Here is a 20,838-nt window from a genome sequence, read left to right as displayed (position 1 = left end):
GAAGGCATTGCAAAGGTTTTTTGTCTTTTGCCAACTACTACCCTAAGTTCATCAAGAACTTTTCTGTAGAAACCAAACCTCTGACAGATATGACTAGGAAAGGGACAGACTTTTCCAAGTCGTCCAGTCTGGCCAGGGAGGTATTCGATACCTTGAGGAAGTGTCTTGTATCTGCTCCGATCCTCATACAGCCTGACATCACTCAGCCTTTTATCGTTGAAGTTGATGCGTCTGAGGTGAGCAAGGGGGCTATATTGTCGCAGGGTGCGTCTCCTGGTAAATGGCGTCCATGTGCATATTTTTTTGAAAAAACGGTTGTCTGCAGAAAAAAAATTATGACATTCGTAGGTAACAGGGAACTCTTGGCTATCAAGTGGGCTTTAGAAGAGTTACATCATTTTCTGAAGGGAGCAGTTCATCCGGTTATGGTAATCACAGATCATAAGAATCTTGTATACTTAGAATCTGCTAAACGTTTAATGCCTTGACAGGCAAGATGGGCATTGTTCTTCACCAGGTTTAACTTTTTTGTCACATATAGGCCGAGGAATAAGAACCTTAAGGAATTTGCCTTATCTCGTTGTTTTCCTAGGGGTAGAAATAATTGTTATCCAGTACCTATTCTACAAAAAGGGCTGAGAATCAGGAGGATTGGGTCACCAACTTACCGCTAGCTGAATTTGCAGAAAATAATCGCTGTTATGAGTCTACTGGTAATTCCCCGTTGTTCGGGGCATACAGGTTTCATCCTCAGTTCAACTCATTTAATAGGAATCGTTCTTCTGGAATTCCTGAAGAGGAACGGTTTTCATCATTAATTACGTCTGTGTGGCAGTGGGTTAGTGATAATGTGAGGGATATGGGGTCCAAATATAAGAGCGTGGCTGATTGGAGGTGTTTGGTGGGTCTGGACCTGTGTGTTGGTGACTTGGTGTGGCTGTCCTCTAGGAATATTAAGTTGAAGGTTCCATCTTGAAAACTGGGTCCCAGGTTTATCGGTCTTTATAAGATCGTGGCTGTTGTCAATCCTGTAGCATTCTGCCTTGCTTTGCTTCCTTTAGGATCGATAATGTGTTTCATCGATCTCTCCTCAAAAAATATGTTGCGTCTTCTGTACCATCACCGCTACCGCCATCTCCAGTCATTGTGGATGGAAACTTAGAATTTCAGATAGCAAAAATCATAGATTCTCGTTTAGATCGTCGGTCGCTTCAGTATCTGTCACATTGGAAGGGATACGGTCCTGAAGAGAGGATCTGGGTACCAGCATCTGACATCCATGCGGCCAGACTGATCTTGTCTTTTCACAGGGAACACCCTGATAAACTTGGTTCTGAGGTTTCGGGGTTCCCTCGTAGAGTGGGGGTACTGTCACGGGGTTACCGTGAGGAACCACAAGACCACAGTGTCTGATTGCTCCTACTGCTGCTCTGAAAATAATTTCTTTTGACATGTACAGGGGTTAATCTGCCATGTTGGGAGCTCTGGGAGCTAGGGCTCTCAGCTGAGCATTGTTAACCACTCCTATCCCCTATATAATCTGTAGATTGACACACATCGTCATAGCTAGCTTATGCTGCATGGCTGGAAGGATAGTAGTTTGGTGGTACAGACGTAGTGCAGATTCAGGAGATAAGGCAAGGTACCTGACCCTGGCATCTTTACCATCAAAAGTAACCCAGGGAACAGGGCAAGCTACGGAGCCCCCTAGGGTTAGGGACTGGGAAGGAGCCCCTGGTCCCGGTCACCCGACAACAGTCGTGACACTCATCTTGGCACATTACCTCTCAGAGTAATACTGTAAACTCTGAGCCATATCGCTAGGCATTCTCTCCCAAGGCCAGTCTCTTATTGATCACTCTATCTTTCGGTCACTTCTCTGGTTATCTGGTCTCTTCTCATGATAGGGACACCAATGACATGCAGCACTGCTCACTGACAAGACCTTAGGTCTGCTTTCTATGCACACTGAGCCCTATCTCCTGTCCTAACAGTAAACTGTCTCTGTTACTACAGCTTAGCCCCTCCCACTCTGAGCTAATCCCAACTGTTAACCCTAACTCTCCCTACTGTCGGACAACATACAACACTAACACCATTAATGCATGACACGGTTCACATTGCACAATACATTATTACACTTGTTCTTCAAGGGAGGAACTTGGGCAATTTGTACATTTCCTTACACGCAATCTACCAGAGTCTCCTGTTACCAGATCTATCACATCTACTCAGACCATAATGATCAGACAACATGTACCTTTTACAAAATTACATGAACTAAACTACATCAATCAGACCACCCCAACCAGTTATCTAACCACATTAACCAGATCTTATGTGCCAGTTACCAGGCCTGACCACATCTACCAGTTACCAAACCACTTCTTCCAGTTACCAGACCATCTCTTACCTTAGCACCCAAAGTCATTATCAATAATTATTATTCTGAAGTATGGAAACCTCAGTAAGCTTCAGCCACTCAATGGAGTTTATGTAGCAAGCAACCCCATTAACAGTGATAGCCACAGAACCCCTAGCAATGTCCATTACCCCTAGGAAGATGGACAACTGCAGCGCCTCTAATAACAGCGAGAGCCATAGGACCCCCAGCAACATTATCAGCACTAGGACCTCCACTAATATCCACATGAATCTGACTCATAGATGAAGGGTCACTGGATTCTCAGAGTTTGGGTTGTGGGCTCCTTAGATGTAGGAATATTAAATATCCAGTGGCCAGTGGTGGAGTTTGGTTGAAAAGTTGTATTTTGGCCAAATCTAATGTATAGATTTTTTTTTCTAGGAGACTGGAACAAGAACAAGCAGCCGTTGGTCACAAGGTCTGATCTCCCCAGTTGAGAGGAAATTTCCCAAATTAAAGTGCGGTAAGAAATATGAACACAAGACTGATTATAACATAGTAATGTATTACATACTTGAGATACATTATATACACACGTGGTCAAAATTGTTGGTTCCCCTCGTTTACTGACAGAAAAACCCACAATGGTCACAGAAATAACTTGAATCTGATAAAATTAATAATAAATAAAAGATCTATGAAAATGAACAAATGAAAGTCAGACATTGCTTTTCCACCATGCTTCCACAGAATTTAAAAAAAAAAAAAATAAAACTCATGAAATTGGCCTGGAAAGAAATGATGGCACCCCTGAAAATAATAATACATAATATTAGATCGCGGTGTGTCCACTAACTATCATCACAGGGGTCTACAGTCCTGGAATCAGTGAGAGGCCGGTATATAGGGCTACAGATAATCACTGTGCTGTGTGGTGAGTATCACACTCAACATGGACCAGAGGAAGCGAAGGAAAGAGTTGTCTCAGATTAGAAAGAAAATTATAGACAAACATGTTAAAGGTAAAAGTTATAAGACATCTCCAAGCAGCTTGATGTTCCTGTGACTACAGCTGCACATATTATTCAGAAATATAAGATCCATGGACTGTAGCCGACCTATCTGGATGTGGCCACAGGAGGAACATTGATGACAAATCAAAGAGATGGATAATACGAATGGTAGCAAAAGAGGCCAGAAAACCTTCTAAACAGATTAAAGGTGAACTTCAAGCTCAAGGAACATCAGTGTCAGATCGCCACATCCGTCGTTGTCTGAGCCAAAGTGGACTTCATGTGGGACGACCAAGGACACCATTGTTGAAAAAAAATCATAAAAACGTAAGACTGAAATTTGCCAAACTACATATTGAAAAGCCACAAATCTTCTGGGAGAATGTCCTATAGACAGATGAGACAAAAATTGAACTTTTTGGCAAGGCACATCAGCTCTATGTTCACAGATGGAAAAATGAAGCATATCAAGAAAAGAACACTGTCCCTACTGTGAAACATGGAGGAGGCTCTGTTATGTTCTGGGGCTGCTTTGCTGCATCTGGCACAGGGTGTCTAGAATCTGTGCAGGGTACAATGAAATCTCAAGACTATCAAGGGATTCTAGAGAGAAATGTGCTGCCCACTGTCAGAAAGCTTGGTCTCAGTCGCAGGTCATGGGTCTTGCAACAGGACAATGACCCAAAACACACACAGTAAAAACACCCAAAAATGGCTAAGAGGGAAACATTGGACTATTCTGAAGTGGTCTATGAGCCCTGACCTAAATCCTATTGGAAAGAGCTGAAACATGCCGTCTGGAAAAGGCAACCTTCAAACACGAGACAACTGGAGCAGTTTGCTCTTGAGGAGTGGCCAAAATACCTGTCGAGAGGTGCAGAAGTCTCATTGACAGTTACAGGAATCGTTTGCAGTGATTGCCTCAAAAAATTGTGCAACAAAATATTTAGTTAAGGAACCATCATTCCTGTCCAGGCCGATTTCATGAGCTTTATTAAAAAAAAACAAAAAACTTCTGTGGTCCAGGGCGGTAGTCCCAGCCAAGTCAACTAAGCCACAGTGAGTATACACCCCGGGACCTTGTACATGAAAAAGACAGGACAGATGCAGCCCCCAGACTAGTTACCTCTTCTCCTCAGTCACTGCAGTCCAGACAATCAGGATCCAGGAACACAGTTATAATCCAACAGGGATAACTTATTTTGTAGGGTAAAGGGGTAAGAAAAAAACGGTAGAACAGGTAGTTGCAGTAAATATAGGAAAACTTCCTGCTCTTTCCCTATTTGTTTTCACTGCAGTGTCAGCCTCAGCAGCAGTAGTGAAGATGCTTCAGTGGCCGTATCGGGACGCTTATAGTCCCTTTAGCTGAGTACTCACCCAGTCTCGGTGTTTGACAGTCCTAGCAGCAAATATTCTCCCCAGCCAGGAGACCCTTCTGTCCCGTACGGGGATGCACATATGCCGGAATCTAGACGCTTAAAGATGCGGGGCATCTACGTAGACCTGTTCCCACTTCACTGCCCGTGGGTCCGAGGCAGCAGTTTCTCTCCCTTCCAGGGGAGACCTTGGCTCCAGACACTGGCGCACAGCTTGCCATGGCCATGCCTGGCCGGGATCTGCTGCTGGAAGCAGAGCTTCCTGCTTCTTTCAGGCTGCTAACCCTTCCCCTTTCATTAACTTTCTCTATCCCTGCACTAATCATGTCTAATACAGTGCAATGGCAATATACATTGACATGACAGATATACAACATTTCACATTACACAGTACATATGAAACATGGCACATTAACCCAATTAAACATAAGGGAACCATTTAGGTGCCACACGGGCTACATTTGTCTGGTATGCAGGAAGGCACGTGAGGTTCTTGCCACCTCCTTACAGAAGCATGGTTGAAAATCAATGTCTGACTTTCATTTGTTCATTTTCATAGATTTTTTATTTATTATTACTTTTGTCAGATTTAAGTTACAGTGCCTTGCGAAAGTATTCGGCCCTCTGGAACTTTCCAACCGTTTCCCACATATCATGCTTCAAACATAAAAATACCAAATGCAAATTTTTGGTGAAGAATCAACAACTGGAACACAATTGTGAATTTGAACGAAATTTATTGGTTATTTTAAATTTTTGTGGAAATTCAAACACTGAAAAGTGGGGCGTGCAATATTATTCGGCCCCTTTACTTTCAGTGCAGAAGTTCATTGTGGATCTCTGAATGATCCAGTGTTGTCCTAAATGCCTAATGATGATAAATATAATCCACCTGTGTGTAATCAAGTCTCCATATAAATGCACCTGCTCTGTGATAGTCTCAGGGTTCTGTGTGAAGCACAGAGAGCATCATGAAGACCAAGGAACACAACAGGCAGGTCCGTGATACTGTTGTGGAGAAGTTTAAAGCCGGATTTGGATACAAAATGATTTCCAAAACTTTAAACATCCCAAGGAGCACTGTGCAAGCGATCATATTGAAATGGAAGGAGTATCATACCACTGCAAATCTACCAAGACCCGGCTGTCCCTCTAAACTTTCATCTCAAACAAGGAGAAGACTGATCAGAGATGCAGCCAAGAGGCCCATGATCACTGTGGATGAACTGCAGAGATCTACAGCTGAGGTGGGACAGTCGGTCCATAGGACAACAATCAGTCATTCACTGCACAAATCTGGCCTTTATGGAAGACTGGCAGGAAGAAAGCCATTTCTCAAAGATATCCATAAAAAGTGTCCTCTAAAGTTTGCAACAAGCCACCTGGGAGACACCAAACATGTGGAAGAAGGTGCTCTGGTCAGATGAAACCAAAATCGAACTTTTTGGCAACAATGCCAAACGATGTTTGGCGTAAAGGCAACACAGCTCATCACCCTGAACACATCATCCCCTCTGTCAAACATGGTGGTGGCAGCATCATGGTTTGGGCCTGCTTTTCTTCAGCAGAGACAGGGAAGATGGTTAAAATTGATGGGATGGATGGAGCCAAATACAGGACCATTCTTGAAGAAAACCTGTTGGAGTCTGCAAAAGACCTGAGACTGGGACGGAGATTTGTCTTCCAACAAGACAATGATCCCAAACATAAAGCAAAATCTACAATGGAATGGTTCACAAATAAATGTATCCAGGTGTTAGAATGATCAAGTCCAGACCTCAATCCAATCGAGAATCTGTGGAAAGAGCTGAAAACTGCTGTTCACAAACGATCTCCATCAAACCTCACTGAGCTCGAGCTGTTTGCCAAGGAAGAATGGGCAAGAATTTCAGTCTCTCGATGTACAAAACTGATAGAGACATTCCCCAAGGGACTTGTAATCGCAGCAAAAGGTGGCGCAACAAAGTATTAAGGTAAAGGGGCCGAATAATATTGCACGCCCCACTTTTCAGGTTTTGAATTTCCACAAAAATTTAAAATAACCAATAAATTTCGTTCAACTTCACAATTGTGTTCCGCTTGTTGTTGATTCTTCACAAAAAATTTACATTTGGTATCTTTATGTTTGAAGCATGATATGTGGGAAAAGGTTGAAAAGTTTCAGGAGGCCAAATACTTTCACAAGGCACTGTATATCTGTGATCATTGTGGGGGTTTCTGTCATTAAACGAGGGGTGCCAACAAGTTTGACCATGTGCGTACATGTCTAGTGTCTTGCTCTCAGGGCCGGCTCTAGGTTCTTGTGGGCCCGGGCGAAAGAGTCTCAGTGGGCCCATTTAACACATACCACAATTCATGATGCACAGATACGGCAGAGAAATATAGGTATAGTACAATGCCAAAGATTTCACTTACTACTTACATTACATGAGTGATTTCTATTGTATATTCTACAATAGCTCAGAAACCAGACAGTATAGCCCTCCATACAGTATTTTGTGAACCACATAGTCCTCCATACAGAATAATGAGCCCCAAATATTGCTCCATACAGTATTAGGGGCACCACATAGTGCTTCATACAGAATAATGAGCCCTATATATGGCTCCATAAAGAATAATGAGCCCCATATATTGCTCCATACAGTATTGGGGCACCACATAGTGCTTCATACAGAATAATGAGCCCTATATATGGCTCCATACAGAATAATGAGCCCCATATATTGCTCCATACAGTATTATGGGCAACATAATGCTCCATACAGAATAATGAACCCCATATATTGTTCCATTCATAATGGGTCCCATACAGTGTTCCATACTGTATAGCATGGGCCCCGTAGAGTATAATGAGCCCCATATATTGCTCCATACAGTATGAGTCCCATATAATGCTCCATACAGTATATGATGGGCCCCATATATTTCTCCATACCGAATGGGCCCTATAATATGCTCCATACAGAATAGTCCCCATATAATGCTCCATATATAATGGGCCTCATATATGATGCTCCATTGTATGATCGGCCCATATAATGTTCCATATATAATGGGCCCCATACTTGATGCTCCAGTGTATGATGGGCTCCATAATTCATGCTTGAGTGTATAATGGCCCCCCATATGATCCTCCAGTGTATAATGGGCCCCATATATGATGCTCCAGTGTATGATGGGCTCCATAATTCATGCTTGAGTGTATAATGGCCCCCCATATGATCCTCCAGTGTATAATGGGCCCCATATATGATGCTCCAGTGTATGATGGGCTCCATAATTCATGCTTGAGTGTATAATGGCCCCCCATATGATCCTCCAGTGTATAATGGGCCCCATATATGATGCTCCAAAGTATAATGGGCCCCATATATGATGCTCCATATATGATGGCCCAATATATGATGCTCCAGAGCATAATGGGCCCCCTATATGTTCCACATATGATGGACCCATACATGGTGCTCCAAACATCAAAAAAAGAAAAAATGAAATACTCACCTCTCATCGCTGGCCACTGCTCTGCTCTGAACTCCTCAGCATCGCTGTCTTCTGACTCTCTGCACTGTGACTGCTCAGGTACAGAGGGCACCAATGTGACGTCATCATGTCCTGTGACCTGAACGTCAGTCAGGAGATGCGGAAGACGCTGCAGCGATGGGAGAGGTAAGTATTGCAAGTGCCGGGGCCCAGAACAGGCGGGGGGGGGCTCCAGTAGGTACCGGCACAGACACTGGGCCCCCATAGTGCGCCGGTGTCCCCGACAGTGAGTGGGCCCCCGCCTGCTCAGGGCCCTGGCACTTGCCTGGGTACGCCGGGTGCTGACGCCGGCCCTGCTTGCTCTGATGTTGACTAACAAGCCTGAATGAGCTGACGCAATATCCTGATTAGAGGCCCTGATGGGGGTTAACAAGCCTGGAGGAGCTGCTGCTGTGTCTTGATCACTAGTGCTGCTGAGGAGTAACCAGTATGGATGTCCTGGTGAAATATCTTCACCATTTGCTCTGATGAATTTCAACCAAACAGGAAAATGAGCGGTGATACCCAGGCGCTGCCTTAACCCCTTCACCCCCAAGGGTGGTTTGCACGCTAATGACCGGGCCAATTTTTACAGTTCTGACCACTGTCCCTTTATGAGGTTATAACTCTGGAGCTTCAACGGATCCTGATGATTCTGACAGTGTTTTCTCGTGACATATTGTACTTCATGATAGTGGTAACATTTCTTTGATATTACCTACGTTTATTTGTGCATAAAATGGAAATTTGGCGAACATTTTGAAAACTTCTCAATTTTCCAACTTTGAATTTTTATGGAATTAAATCACAGACATATGTCACACAAAATACTTAATAAGTAACATTTCCCACATGTCTACTTTACATCAGCACAATTTTGGAACCAAATTTTTTTGTTTTGTTAGGGAGTTATAAGGGTTAAAGTTGACCAGCGATTTCTCATTTTTACAACATTTTTTTTTAGGGACCACATCACATTTGAAGTCACTTTGAGGGGTCTATATGATAGAAAATACCCAAGTGACACCATTCTAAAAACTGCACCCCTCAAGGTGCTCAGAACCACATTCAAGAAGTTTATTAACCCTTCAGGTGTTTCACAGGAATTTTTGGAATGTTTAAAAACAAAAATAAACATTTAACTTTTTACATAAAAAATTTACTTCAGCTCCAATTTGTTTTATTTTCCCAAGGGTAACAGGAGAAAATGGACCCCAAAAGTAGTTGTCCAATTTGTCCTGAGTACGCTGATACCCCATATGTGGGGGGGAACCACTGTTTGGGCGCACGGGAGAGCTCGGAAGGGAAGGAGCACGGTTTTACTTTTTCAACACAGAATTGGCTGGAATTGAGATCGGACGCCATGTTGCGTTTGCAGAGCCCCTGATGTGCCTAAACAGTGGAAACCCCCAATTCTAACTGAAATCCTAACCCCAACCTTAACCCCAGCCCTAACCCTAACCCTAACCCTAGCCCTAGCCCTAACCTTAATCCCAACCGTAAATGTAATCCAAACCCTAACCCTAACTTTAGCCCCAACCCTAAACCTAATGGGAAAATGGAAATAAATACATTTTTAAAATGTTATCATTTTTCCCTAACTAAGGGGGTGATGAAGGGGGGTTGATTTACTTTTATAGCGTTTTTTAGCGGATTTTTATGATTGGCAGCCGTCACACACTAAAAGACGCTTTTTATTGCAAAAAATCGTTTTTAAGTCTCCACATTTTGAGACCTATAATTTTTCGATATTTGAGTCCACAGAGTCATGTGAGGTCTTGTTTTTTGCGGGACGAGTTGACGTTTTTATTGGTAGAATTTTTGGGCACGTGACATTTTTTGATTGCTTTTTATTTCAATTTTTGTGAGGTAGGATGAACAAAAACCAGCTATTCATGAATTTCATTTGGGGGAGGCGTTTATACCGTTCCACGTTTGGTAAAATTGATAAAGCGGTTTTATTCTTCGGGTCAGTACGATTACAGCGATATCTCATTTATATCATTTTCAGTTTTGGCGCTTTTATACGATCAAAACTATTTTATATAAAAAATATTTTTGCATCGCTTTATTCTGAGGACTATAACTTTTTTATTTTTTCGTTGATGACACTGTATGGCAGCTCATTTTTTGCGGGACAAGATGGTGTTTTCAGCGGTACCATGGTTATTTATATCCGTCTTTTTGATCGCGTGTTATTCCACTTTTTGTTTGGCGGTACGATAATAAAGCGTCATTATTTTGCCTTGTGTGGTTTTTTTTTACGGTGTTCACTGAAGGGGATAACTAGTGGGACAGTTTTATAGGTCAGGTCGTTACGCACGCGGTGATACTAAATATGTGTACTTGTATTGTGTTTTTTTATTATTTAGGTAACGAAATGTATTTATTGGAACAATAGTTTTTTTTCCTTTATTTAGGAATTATTTTTTTTTTTTCACTTTTCTACTTTGTCCCGGGGGGACATCATACTATAGTGTCAGATCGCTGATCTGACACTTTGCAAAGCACTGTGTCAGATCAGCAATCTTACAGGCACTGCAGGGAGGCTTCCCGGCGCCTGATCTGAGCATACGCTTGTAAGCCATCTCGCTGCAGGACCCGGAAGGCCTCCCGCGGCCATTTTGGATCTGGGCCTGCAGGGAGGAGGAGGTAGGAGACCCTTGGAGCAACGCGATCACATCGCGTTGCTCCTAGGGTCTCTCAGGGAAGCACGCAGGGAGCCCCCTCCCTGCGCGATGCTTCCCTGTGCCGCCGGAACACTGTGATCATCTTTGATCGCAGTGTTGCGGGGGTTAATGTGCCAGGAGCAGTCCGTGACCGCTCCTGGTACATAGTGGCGGATGTCAGCTGCGATAGCTGACACCCGGCCCCGATCTGCCGCGCTCCCCCCGTGAGCGCGGCTGATCGGTGATGACGTACTATCCCGTCGGTGTTCATACAGGCCCACCCCACCTCGATGGGATAGTGCGTCAGATGTCAGAAAGGGGTTAATCAGATATACAGCTCTGGCACAAATTAAGAGACCACTGCAAAATGTTCAGTTCGTCTGATTTTTCTCTTTATAGGTATATTTTTGAGTGAATTGTAAATTATTATTTTAGTCTATAAACTACTGACAACATGTCTCTGAAGTTCCAAGCAATACATTTTGTAGTTCTTTTCTGAAAATGAGAAATGGTCAAAATAACAAAAACAATACATTGCTTGCAGACCTCAAATAATGCAAAAAAACAAGCTTATAATCATTTAGTAACAACAATACTAATGTTTTAACCCAGGAAGAGTTATTTTGTGGAATAACCATTTTTATTCACAGCTTTCATGCATCTTGGCATGCTTTCCACCAGTCTCTCACACTGCTCCTGGGTGACCTTATGCCACTCCTGGTACAAAAATATAAGCAGTTCTTCTGTGTGTGATGGCTTGTGACTATCCATCTTCCTCCTGATTACATTCCAGAGGTTTTCAATGGGGTTCAGGTCTGGAGATTGGGCGGCCATGACAGGGATTTGATGTGGTGGCCCTTCATCCACACCTTGAATGACCTAGCTGTGTGGCATGGCGCATTGTCCTGCTGGATAAACCAGTCCTCAGAGTTGGGGAACATTGCTTGAGAAGAAGGAATCAACTGTTTCTCCAGGATAACCTTGTATGCGGCTTGATTCATACGTCCTTCGCAAAGATTAATCTGCCCAATTCCAGCCTTGCTGAAGCATCCCCAGATCATCACTGATCCTCCACCAAATTTCACAGTGGTTGCAAGACACTGTGGCTTGTACGCCTCTCCAGGTCTCCGTCTAAACATTAGATGACCAGGTGTTGGACAAAGCTGAAAATTAGACTCATCAGAGAAGATTACCTTAGTCCAGTCCTCTATGGTCCAATCCTTATGGTCTTTGGGACACTTCAGCCTGGCTCTCCTTTGCTTCTCATTGATGAAAGGCTTTTTTCTAGCTTTACATGACGTGAGTCCTGCCTCTAGGAGCCTGTTATGAACTGTTCTTTCCGTGCACCTGTCACCCCTGCTGCCATTTGCCATTCCTTTTGTAGGTCACTGGATGTCATCCTGCGGTTACTGAGTGACATTCAAATAAGATGGCGTTCATCCCGGTCAGTGGAGAGTCATTTTCGCCCTCTGCCGGTCTGTAGCTTTGTTGTCCCCAATGTCTGCTGCTTGACTTTGTTGTAATGGACTGCCGTCTTAGATATTTTAAGGATGGAGGAAACATGACGTTCACTGTGTCCCTCTGCTAGTAAAGCCAGAATTGAGCCCTTCTTTTCCTCACTCAAGACTTTTATTTTCAGCTCCTTTGGCATGGTTAAAAGTTATTTTTTCATTCCTATTACTTTTGGGATGTTACTAGCGCTTGTTTTGCCATCCAGCTTGTCCTATTGCAGGAGGATTGTGAACACCACAGCAGGGTTTTTATACTTTCCTTCGTTAAGTAAGATTTGGTTCAGGTGATCACCTAATCACAAGCACATTAAGTAGAATGAGGTGTACTCTGGTTGGAATTCAGCTGACACTGGAATGGAATGGCTGTCAGACATGTAGAGAAGCTGATTTTTTATAAAACTGTGCAGTGGTTTCTTCATTTTTGCCAGAGCTGTATATACCTTATGAAGGTGTCAACGTTACTTTGAAACACGTATGAATGAATAAAGATCCATAGAACAATCACCCTTGTCTTCACTCTGTGGCATTACGCATGAATCATCATTCTTTTTCCTGTTTGGCTTGAATACATTTCTTCTCACCAGCGTGTGGGTCAGCAGTCGGAGCAGCAGCCCTTCATTCTTACAAATACGGAGTGGGGCCATGTCACAATCCAGGCAGGTGAGTATATACAATTCTTTGCTCGCTGTGTCCTATATTTAGGGTAAGACACCTGGAGGGCCTTTACTAGGGATGAGCCGACCCATGGATGTTTAAGTTTGGCTGAACTTCAGTCCAAAGTTCAGTTTGCGTACAAGAACTTGACCCGAACCCCATAGAAGCCAATCGGGACCTGAACTTTGGTGCTGTAAAATGGTCGTATTAAGGGCAAGGGGGGCTGAAAAAGGAATCAAATTGGAGGTAAGAGCAGTACAATTACCCTGGAAACAAATGTGGATAGGGAAATTACTTAAGATAACATAAAATAAAAATATTAAAAATAATACCGTATTTTTCGGATTATAAGGTTCACTTTTATTCCCCCAAATGTGGAAGAAAAATGGGAGGGTGTCTTAGAATGAGGCTATACCTTACTGGCAGTGGTGGTGCAGGGTCCCTGCTGGAGGAGGCAAGAGTGGAGCATTGCTGCAGGCTGGGATGAGGGGGTGTTGAGATGTGCGCCGCTGCGGCTGTTCTGTGGTGCGGGGGCTCTGCCAAATTTTGTGAAAGCCAAGAGCCCCAGCACTTACATGGTTTACTTGATGGCTGACATGAACCTCAAAAACTATTGCACGATTGCCATCGCACCAGGGTAATCAGGAAGAGCCGAGGCTAAGCTACAGCATTGACGCATCTAATGGATGCACCATTTCTAGGGAGGCTGAGATCTGGTCTTATTAGGGTGGGATTCACAGTTAATATAAATATTAATCAAAAAAGCCAATTCACAGAAAAAAACCCATTCCTTAAAAAATTACCTTTTATTAATCATTTATATAAAAACTGGTACACACAAAACTATCACCAACACAAAGAAAACTAGATAAAAAAGCTGATAGGAAAAGTCTTAGTGTGCACCAAACACTCCACTTTGCAGTTGTGTAGGCCACATTAGCTCATATTAAAGTCTAGTCCACACTTTATAAAATTAGTGTTCCTTATACCTGTTAGCAGCTGTTCAGGAATAAGCACACTAAGCCCTTAGTACTTTTCTGCCTATCTTTATCAGTCTACCAAGATGAAGAGGGCAGGGAGTAAGGCACGTGGTCGTGGGCGGGTTTTTCTGCAGGGAGAGGACGCGGGGATTCTGTGCCTGCTGCGGGCACCAGTGACTCAGCATCCCCCAGTTTTACCAGGGAACAGTCCTTTATGCGCAGCTTCTTAGGAGCTCGCCGTACTCTGCTGCTGCGGGAGGAACAAATTGAAGCCGTTGTCGGATGGATGGCAGCTAACGCATTGACTTCAATTAGTTCCAGATCCTCTCAGGTCCAGAGCACTGAAGAGCACCCATCTGTCTCTTCACCACCTGCCAAATTGCCCAGGCAGTCAGACCTGGACAGGAGCCATCTCTGCTTCTGTTCTCTGAATCTCTTGGCTTGGAAAGAGGGGGCCAGCCAAGCAACATTCTAGAATTTGAAGAGGAGGTAGTATGCAGTGATGCGCAGCAGCTTTGTCTCTCTGAATCTGAAGAGGTTGGTGGGCCAGTGCCTACGGTCAGCACACCTCAGTACGCATCTGATGATGACACTCAGGTGCCACATTCTGGTGCGTACTGTGCGGTCGAGACTACCCAGGAGAAGCAGTTGTTTGAAGAGGGTAGTGTAGATGATGAGGTCCTTGACCCATCATGGCGTGAGGTACAGGAAGGTGGTGGGAGCAGCTCTGAGGAAGAGATTCCCCGAACGGCCCAAAAAGGAGGGAGAGGGAGGGGGGGCAGACTGGGTTGCCTGTAGCCTCCACTTCGGCACCCATTAGGAGCATGCCTCTTCCAAAACCCAAAACGGGCGCTCCCAAGACTTGCAGTGCCTGGTCCTTTTTGACACAGTTGCAGATGACATTTGCTTTGTCAAATGCAAGCTGTGTAATCAGAAAGTGAAAAGAAGGAAAAGTGTCAGCAACCTCAATACCACTAATATGTGGAAACATGTGTGGACCAAGCATGTGGTGGAGTTACAAAGACACACTGAAAACCTAGGCCAACCTACAGCGCCACCTACCACCTCTTCAGCTCGTGTTGCCTCTTCCTCCAGCTCACACATAACTGGTTCGGCTTCCTCCCAGGATCGCCATGGAAGAACCTCTGGCACTGTTGTACAGAGACACAGTGGCATTCCACCCACAGCACCACGTTCCCTGTCCTCCTCACACTCCCAGGCCAGTCTACAGCCATCGGTAGCACAGGCATGGTAGAAAAGGCACCCTGTTGTGAATTTGGATTCTGGGCTCCCCCGGTGGCTACTGGTGGAATTGAACTGGTGTTTTCATCTTCTCTGTTCACCTGTTCCCATCAAGATGTGGGAGTCGCTATATAACCTTGCTGCTCTGTTAGTTGCTTGCCGGTCAACAATGTTATCAGAAGCCTCTCTGTGCTTGTTCCTGCTCCTAGACAACTACTAGATAAGTTGGACTCTTGTCCATGTTTGTTTTTGCATTTTTGTTCCAGTTCACAGCTGTAGTTTCGTTACTGTGTCTGGAAAGCTCTTGTGAACAGGAATTGCCACTCTGGTGTTATGAGTTAATGCCAGAGTTTTAAAGTAATTTCTGGATGGTGTTTTGATAGGGTTTTCAGCTGACCATGAAAGTGTCCTTTCTGTCTTCTGCTATGTAGTAAGTGGACCTCAAATTTGCTAAACCTATTTTCTTACTACGTTTGTTATTTCATCTTAATTCACCGCCAATGCATGTGGGGGGCCTCTGTCTCCTTTCGGGGTATTTCTCTAGAGGTGAGCTAGGACTGATATTTTCCTCTGCTAGCATTATTTAGTCCTCCGGCTGGTGCTGGGCATCTAGAATCAACGTAGGCATGCTACCCGGCCACTGCTAGTTGTGCGTTAGGTTTAGTTCATGGTCAGCTCAGTTCCCATCTTCCAAGAGCTAGTTCCTATATATGCTTATGCTATGTTCTCTTGCCATTGAGATCATGACAGTTTGACCGGACCCTAAAGGGTTAAAATCCTTGGCTGAGAAAGGAGAGAAATAAGTAGTCTGCTGAAATTTTTTTTTTTTTTTTTTTTTTCTCTCCTTCTAATCTTTGAATGGCTCTGTGTCCACCTGTTGTAATGGATCTTCAGAGTGTAACTGCAGGTTTAAATAATCTCGCCACGAAGGTACAAAATTTGCAAGATTTTGTTTGTCATGCACCTGTATCTGAGCCGAGAATTCCTTTGCCGGAATTTTTCTCGGGGAATAGATCTGGGTTTCAGAATTTTCGAAATAATTGCAAATTATTTTTGTCCCTGAAATCTCGCTCTGCCGGAGACCCTGCACAGCAGGTCAGGATTGTGATTTCCTTGCTCCGGGGCGACCCTCAAGACTGGGCTTTTTCATTGACACCAGGGGATCCTGCGTTGCTCAATGTGGATGCGTTTTTTCTGGCCTTGGGGTTGCTTTATGACGAACCTCATTTGGAGCTTCAGGCAGAAAAAACTTTGATGTCCCTATCTCAGGGGCAAGATGAAGCGGAAATTTACTGCCAAAGATTCCGTAAATGGTCTGTGCTTACTCAGTGGAATGAGTGCGCCCTGGCGGCGACTTTCAGAGAGGGTCTCTCTGATGCCATTAAGGATGTTATGGTGGGGTTCCCTGTGCCTGCGGGTCTGAATGAGTCCATGACAATGGCTATTCAGATCGATAGGCGTTTGCGGGAGCGCAAACCAGTGCACCATCTGGCGGTGTCCACTGAGAAGTCGCCAGAGAGTATGCAGTGTGATAGAATTCTGTCCCGAAGCGAGCGGCAGAGTTTTAGACGGAAAAATGGGTTGTGTTTCTATTGTGGTGATTCTACTCATGTTATATCAGCATGCTCTAAGCGCACTAAAAAGCTTGATAAATCTGTTTCCATTTGCACCTTACCGTCTAAGTTTATTCTATCTGTGACCCTGATTTGCTCTTTGTCATCTATTACCACGGACGCCTATGTCGACTCTGGCGCCGCTTTGAGTCTTATGGATTGGTCCTTTGCCAAACGCTGTGGGTATGATTTAGAGCCTTTGGAGACTCTTATTCCTCTGAAGGGGATTGACTCCACCCCATTGGCTAATAATAAACCACAATACTGGACACAAGTAACTATGCGTATTAATCCGGATCACCAGGAGATTATTCGCTTTCTGGTGCTGTATAATCTACATGATGATTTGGTGCTAGGATTGCCTTGGCTGCAATCTCACAACCCAGTCCTCGACTGGAGAGCTATGTCTGTGTTGAGCTGGGGATGTAAGGGGGCTCATGGGGATGTACCTGTGGTTTCCATTTCATCATCTATTCCCTCTGAAATTCCTGAGTTCCTGTCTGACTATCGTGACGTCTTTGAAGAATCCAAGCTTGGTTCATTACCTCCGCACCGAGAGTGCGATTGTGCCATAGATTTAATCCCGGGTAGTAAATACCCAAAGGGTCGTTTATTTAATCTGTCTGTGCCTGAACATGCTGCTATGCGAGAATATATAAAGGAGTCCTTGGAAAAGGGACATATTCGTCCATCGTCATCTCCCTTAGGAGCCGGTTTTTTCTTTGTGTCAAAAAAAGACGGCTCTTTGAGACCATGTATCGATTATCGGCTTTTGAATAAAATCACTGTAAAATATCAATACCCATTGCCGTTGCTGACTGATTTGTTTGCTCGCATAAAGGGGGCCAAGTGGTTCTCTAAGATTGACCTTCGTGGGGCGTATAATTTGGTGCGAATCAGGCAGGGGGATGAGTGGAAAACCGCATTTAATACGCCCGAGGGCCACTTTGAGTATTTAGTGATGCCTTTTGGTCTTTCGAATGCTCCGTCAGTTTTCCAGTCCTTTATGCATGATATTTTTCGCGATTATTTGGATAAATTTATGATTGTGTATCTGGATGATATTCTGATTTTTTCGGATGACTGGGACTCTCATGTCCAGCAAGTCAGGAGGGTTTTCCAGGTTTTGCGGTCTAATTCTTTGTGTGTGAAGGGTTCTAAGTGTGTTTTTGGGGTACAGAGGATTTCCTTTTTGGGATATATTTTTTCTCCCTCTTCCATTGAAATGGATCCTGTCAAGGTTCAAGCTATTTGTGATTGGACGCAGCCCTCTTCTCTTAAGAGTCTTCAGAAATTTTTGGGCTTTGCTAACTTTTATCGTCGATTTATTGCTGGTTTTTCGGATATTGCTAAGCCATTGACCGATTTGACTAAGAAGGGTGCTGATGTTGCTGATTGGTCCCCTGACGCTGTGGAGGCCTTTCGGGAGCTTAAGCGCCGTTTTTCCTCTGCCCCTGTGTTGCGTCAGCCTGATGTTGCTCTACCTTTTCAGGTTGAGGTCGACGCTTCTGAGATCGGAGCTGGGGCAGTGTTGTCGCAGAAAAGTTCTGACTGCTCCGTGATGAGGCCTTGTGCCTTCTTTTCCCGTAAATTTTCGCCCGCTGAGCGGAATTATGATGTTGGGAATCGGGAGCTTTTGGCCATGAAGTGGACTTTTGAGGAGTGGCGCCATTGGCTTGAGGGGGCCAGACATCAGGTGGTGGTATTGACTGACCACAAAAACTTGATTTACCTTGAGACCGCCAGGCGCCTGAATCCTAGACAGGCGCGCTGGTCATTATTTTTCTCTCGGTTTAATTTTGTGGTGTCATACCTACCGGGTTCTAAGAATGTTAAGGCGGATGCCCTTTCTAGGAGTTTTGAGCCTGACTCGCCTGGTAACTCTGAGCCCACAGGTATCCTTAAGGATGGAGTGGTATTGTCGGCCGTTTCTCCAGACCTGCGGCGGGCCTTGCAGGAGTTTCAGGCAGATAGACCTAATCGTTGCCCACCTGATAAACTGTTTGTTCCTGATGATTGGACCAGTAGAGTCATCTCTGAGGTTCATTCTTCTGCGTTGGCAGGTCATCCTGGCATTTTTGGTACCAGGGATTTGGTGGCAAGGTCCTTCTGGTGGCCTTCCCTGTCACGAGATGTGCGAGGCTTTGTGCAGTCTTGTGACGTTTGTGCTCGGGCCAAGCCTTGTTGCTCTCGGGCTAGTGGATTATTGTTGCCCTTGCCTATTCCTAAGAGGCCTTGGACGCACATCTCGATGGATTTTATTTCAGATCTGCCTGTTTCTCAGAAGATGTCTGTCATCTGGGTGGTGTGTGACCGTTTCTCTAAGATGGTCCATTTGGTTCCTCTGCCCAAGTTGCCTTCTTCTTCCGAGTTGGTTCCTCTGTTTTTTCAAAATGTTGTTCGTTTGCATGGTATTCCTGAGAATATCATTTCTGACAGAGGGACCCAATTCGTGTCTAGATTTTGGCGGGCATTCTGTGCTAGGATGGGCATAGATTTATCTTTTTCGTCCGCTTTCCATCCTCAGACGAATGGCCAGACCGAGCGGACTAATCAGACCCTGGAGACATATCTGAGGTGTTTTGTGTCTGCTGACCAGGATGATTGGGTTGCTTTTTTGCCATTGGCAGAGTTCGCTCTCAATAATCGGGCCAGCTCTGCCACTTTGGTGTCCCCGTTTTACTGTAATTCGGGGTTTCATACTCGATTTTCCTCTGGTCAGGTGGAATCTTCGGATTGTCCTGGAGTGGATGCTGTGGTGGAGAGATTGCATCAGATCTGGGGGCAGGTGGTGGACAATTTGAGGTTGTCCCAGGAGAAGACTCAGCTTTTTGCCAACCGCCACCGTCGTGTTGGTCCTCGGCTTTGTGTTGGGGATTTGGTGTGGTTGTCTTCTCGTTTTGTCCCTATGAGGGTCTCTTCTCCTAAGTTTAAGCCTCGGTTCATCGGCCCGTATAAGATATTGGAGATTCTTAACCCTGTTTCCTTCCGTTTGGACCTCCCTGCATCCTTTTCTATTCATAACGTTTTTCATCGGTCATTATTGCGCAGGTATGAGGTACCGGTTGTGCCTTCCGTTGAGCCTCCTGCTCCGGTGTTGGTTGAGGGTGAGTTGGAGTACGTTGTGGAGAAAATCTTAGACTCTCGTGTTTCCAGACGGAGACTCCAGTATCTGGTCAAGTGGAAGGGATACGGCCAGGAGGATAATTCTTGGGTTAATGCATCTGATGTTCATGCCTCTGATCTGGTTCGTGCCTTTCATAGGGCCCATCCTGATCGCCCTGGTGGTTCTGGTGAGGGTTCGGTGCCCCCTCCTTGAGGGGGGGGTACTGTTGTGAATTTGGATTCTGGGCTCCCCCGGTGGCTACTGGTGGAATTGAACTGGTGTTTTCATCTTCTCTGTTCACCTGTTCCCATCAAGATGTGGGAGTCGCTATATAACCTTGCTGCTCTGTTAGTTGCTTGCCGGTCAACAATGTTATCAGAAGCCTCTCTGTGCTTGTTCCTGCTCCTAGACAACTACTAGATAAGTTGGACTCTTGTCCATGTTTGTTTTTGCATTTTTGTTCCAGTTCACAGCTGTAGTTTCGTTACTGTGTCTGGAAAGCTCTTGTGAACAGGAATTGCCACTCTGGTGTTATGAGTTAATGCCAGAGTTTTAAAGTAATTTCTGGATGGTGTTTTGATAGGGTTTTCAGCTGACCATGAAAGTGTCCTTTCTGTCTTCTGCTATGTAGTAAGTGGACCTCAAATTTGCTAAACCTATTTTCTTACTACGTTTGTTATTTCATCTTAATTCACCGCCAATACATGTGGGGGGCCTCTGTCTCCTTTCGGGGTATTTCTCTAGAGGTGAGCTAGGACTGATATTTTCCTCTGCTAGCATTATTTAG

The 20,838-nt window shown here is 44.6% G+C and overlaps 1 protein-coding gene across 1 annotated transcript in view; it reads left to right on the top strand.

Moving 5' to 3' along the window:
- Positions 1–20,838, top strand: part of OTOG (otogelin) — a 1,016,637-nt gene that overhangs the window by 155,578 nt on the left and 840,221 nt on the right. The window contains exon 4 of the mRNA XM_077292284.1: positions 2,807–2,888. Within this exon, the coding sequence (XP_077148399.1) occupies positions 2,807–2,888 (82 nt within the window). The remainder of the gene's footprint in view (positions 1–2,806; positions 2,889–20,838) is intronic.

Source organism: Ranitomeya variabilis, chromosome 2, assembly GCF_051348905.1.
Source record: "Ranitomeya variabilis isolate aRanVar5 chromosome 2, aRanVar5.hap1, whole genome shotgun sequence".
NCBI classification, from domain to species: domain Eukaryota; kingdom Metazoa; phylum Chordata; class Amphibia; order Anura; family Dendrobatidae; genus Ranitomeya; species Ranitomeya variabilis.
Note: the sequence above shows the minus strand (reverse complement) of the source record. Positions and strands in the feature narration are given on the sequence as shown.